The sequence below is a fragment of the Podarcis tiliguerta genome, assembly GCF_965153285.1.
Source record: "Podarcis tiliguerta genome assembly, chromosome: Z".
Taxonomy (NCBI): domain Eukaryota; kingdom Metazoa; phylum Chordata; class Lepidosauria; order Squamata; family Lacertidae; genus Podarcis; species Podarcis tiliguerta.
The window spans coordinates 42,819,423-42,822,082 of NC_139553.1; the positions used below are offsets into that span (position 1 = coordinate 42,819,423).

A 2,660-nucleotide genomic window follows, 5' to 3' on the forward strand; every position below is an offset into this window, starting at 1 on the left:
AGCTTTCAAGACTCAAACTTATCTTTTCTCTTGCACTTGTCCTCCTTGAGGGATCCTGCTGAATTATTGTTTTGCTTTTTCCTTTACTTTTGGTGCTGGATTGTGTTATAATCTTTTTTAATTCTTTGTATTGTGTGTGTGTGTTGTGATTTTATATAAGCTGTCGTGAGCACTGAAAAAATTGAGAGGTCAAGGATATGAATACAAAACACACATACAAAAGTTGGTCAAATAGTGGTGAGTGGTTTATTTGCCCTTTTCCTTCTTGCTCGTTTGTTTCTCAACATCATCTTGGACGGATGATGAAGAATGGCTATCACTGCTTTCATCACTCTCATCATCACTGTCTTCTTCAGAATCATCTCCTTTGGGGCTTCTTCGTAATGCATTAACACATGGGCTGAAATGCCACCAAAACAACAACAAAACAACTTCAATGAGGATATTGTGCATTTCCTGGCAGATTCCGGATACACTTAATGGTGGGAAGGGTAGTAAACCAGGGCTGCAGCCATACTGACCTGTTCAATGTTATTATTTCCCCGTATCAGAATGATATTAGATATGTCGTTCTAAAATGTCACTTGCTATTTAACATTTTTTCATGCCTCCCTCCCGCCCGGTCAAATGTAAGTAATACCCAGCCACACCATTTTCCAAAATGCTGTTTCTTTCCCTGCTGCTGGTCACTGGTGGCTCTGTTACTCTCCCTGGGGGGACAGGTGAGCAGTGTTTCACCAATGTAGCAGCATAAAACGATTAAAAATTAAGCTATAAAAAGACAAGGTAATAACACAGTATTAACGTAAAAAGTAGGAAGTCATGTGTCCATTTATGTTATCAAAACCATTCCTTAACTCTTCCTTAACATTAAAAACCATGAGTATGGATCTGCCCCAGGTCTTATACCAGGTAAGACTATTTTTCAGTTTCAGCACTGACTGGCGATAACTCGACAGGGCTCAGGCAGACATCTTTCCCTTCCCTTCCTATCTGATCTTTTAGCAGGGTGATATCCGGGATCAAACCTGGGACGTTATGCATTCATGGTAGCAAGTGAAGGGAAGGATCCCTGCCTGAGACCTGAGCTACTGCAGGTCAGAGTAGAAGCACTGAATTTAAGAACCAGTAATCTCACTCAAAGCAAGAGAAATTCAGATGATTGCAACAATTATAGGAAGGTGTGAGAGAGGGTTTTGCTGCTTCCTTCCACCCTATTTGCTCTGCCCGCTTCCTTCCAGAGTCTATTTGCTCTGTCCGCTTTTCTCCACCCCCAGCTCAGTTCCAGTAAACCAGGAGTGGGTAACATGTGGACTTCCAGATGTTGTACATCAACCCCCCCCCATCAACCCCAGTTAGCATGGCCAATGGTCAGGGTTGCTGGAGTCCAACAGCCTCTTGAAGGCTGCAAGTCCCCCAATGCTGCAATAAGCCCTATCCCCCTAAATCCTCTCCTTTATATATGAACAAGGAAGGCACGCCAATCCATCATGTCCAATTTAGCTTTCAAAAAGCCAAATGCAGCAGCAACAGGTGAGAAATTCTTTACTTGTGCAATGCACCTGCAGATGAAAGACCCACATACAGATTTGGTAATTTCCCAATATATGTTACACTCTTGCAGATGTGTTGAAGCAACTCACTGGAACCCTATGCCAAAAGAGGTGCCATCTTGAAACTAGAAAAGATAATGCTTCCTTACAGTTTTGCTTCTTTTGATGTATTCAAACATTTCAAAGAGCGTGTGCTAGAAATTAAAATGGCTCAACATCTAGTTAATTATGGCCTTTTTTGCTTGCTTGCTTGCTTGCTTGCTTCTTTTTAAAAAAGGCCTTTTTAAGCAACATCCAATAATATTCCTAGCAATAGCAACAGTCCACCCACTCCACACAGCCCTTCCTGGGCAAATCACATCAGCATTGATATGAATCCCATCTCTCACACATTCATTTCCCAGGGCTTATCTTAGCAGACCATTCTTTGCTAATTCTAGGCTCTTGTTTGGAGATGTGCCAGTGGCTCTGCTTGGCTATCCGCAGTTTCAGCATTGGGTGCTGAGAGCAGAGGAAATTGTAAATGCAAAGATTCTATGCAGGAGGTCCATGTGTGGAAACTTTCAACAAATAACCATCTGGCGAGCAGAGAGGAATAATGCCTGAGTGTGTGTGGTTCCATATGCACAGGCAGGGCAATTTATTTTTCATGGTAAATAATTTGGTAGCTGAGCAACTTTGTGCTAAAAGTTTGTGTGGGAACATAGGGAAGTTACTTTACCCCAGATCAGACTGTTGACCTGCCTATTGTCTACCCTGATGGACAGTGGCCACACCAATACCATATGTTTAAAGCACATTCAGCAATCATATAAAGCAAATGGTTGCCCACTCCCCCCTTCAAATTCTGGAAATTGTATTTCGTCCAGGTTGCTAGGAATTGTAGCCCTGTGAGGAAATTCCACAGGGCAGGGCCTGCCACACTAAAGTGAAGGCCAATCTAATCTCAGGGGCATGGGGAACCTCCAGAAATGCCCCATCAGGAGATCACAGTGATCCATCTTCTAGGTATGGGGTGGAAATGTGTCCTCTCATCTCCTGCTTCCTGGTCCCTTTAATGGAGATGTCAGAGACTGGACTTTTGGATGTGCTCTGCCAGAGTTGGAG

The 2,660-nt window shown here is 43.1% G+C and overlaps 1 protein-coding gene across 1 annotated transcript in view; it reads right to left on the reverse strand.

The window, feature by feature from the left end:
* Positions 1-227: 227 nt before the first annotated feature.
* FMR1NB (FMR1 neighbor) overlaps positions 228-2,660 on the reverse strand; it is a 19,063-nt gene continuing 16,630 nt past the window's right edge. The window contains exon 7 of the mRNA XM_083422530.1: positions 228-400. Within this exon, the coding sequence (XP_083278656.1) occupies positions 247-400 (154 nt within the window). The 3' untranslated portion in view covers positions 228-246. The remainder of the gene's footprint in view (positions 401-2,660) is intronic.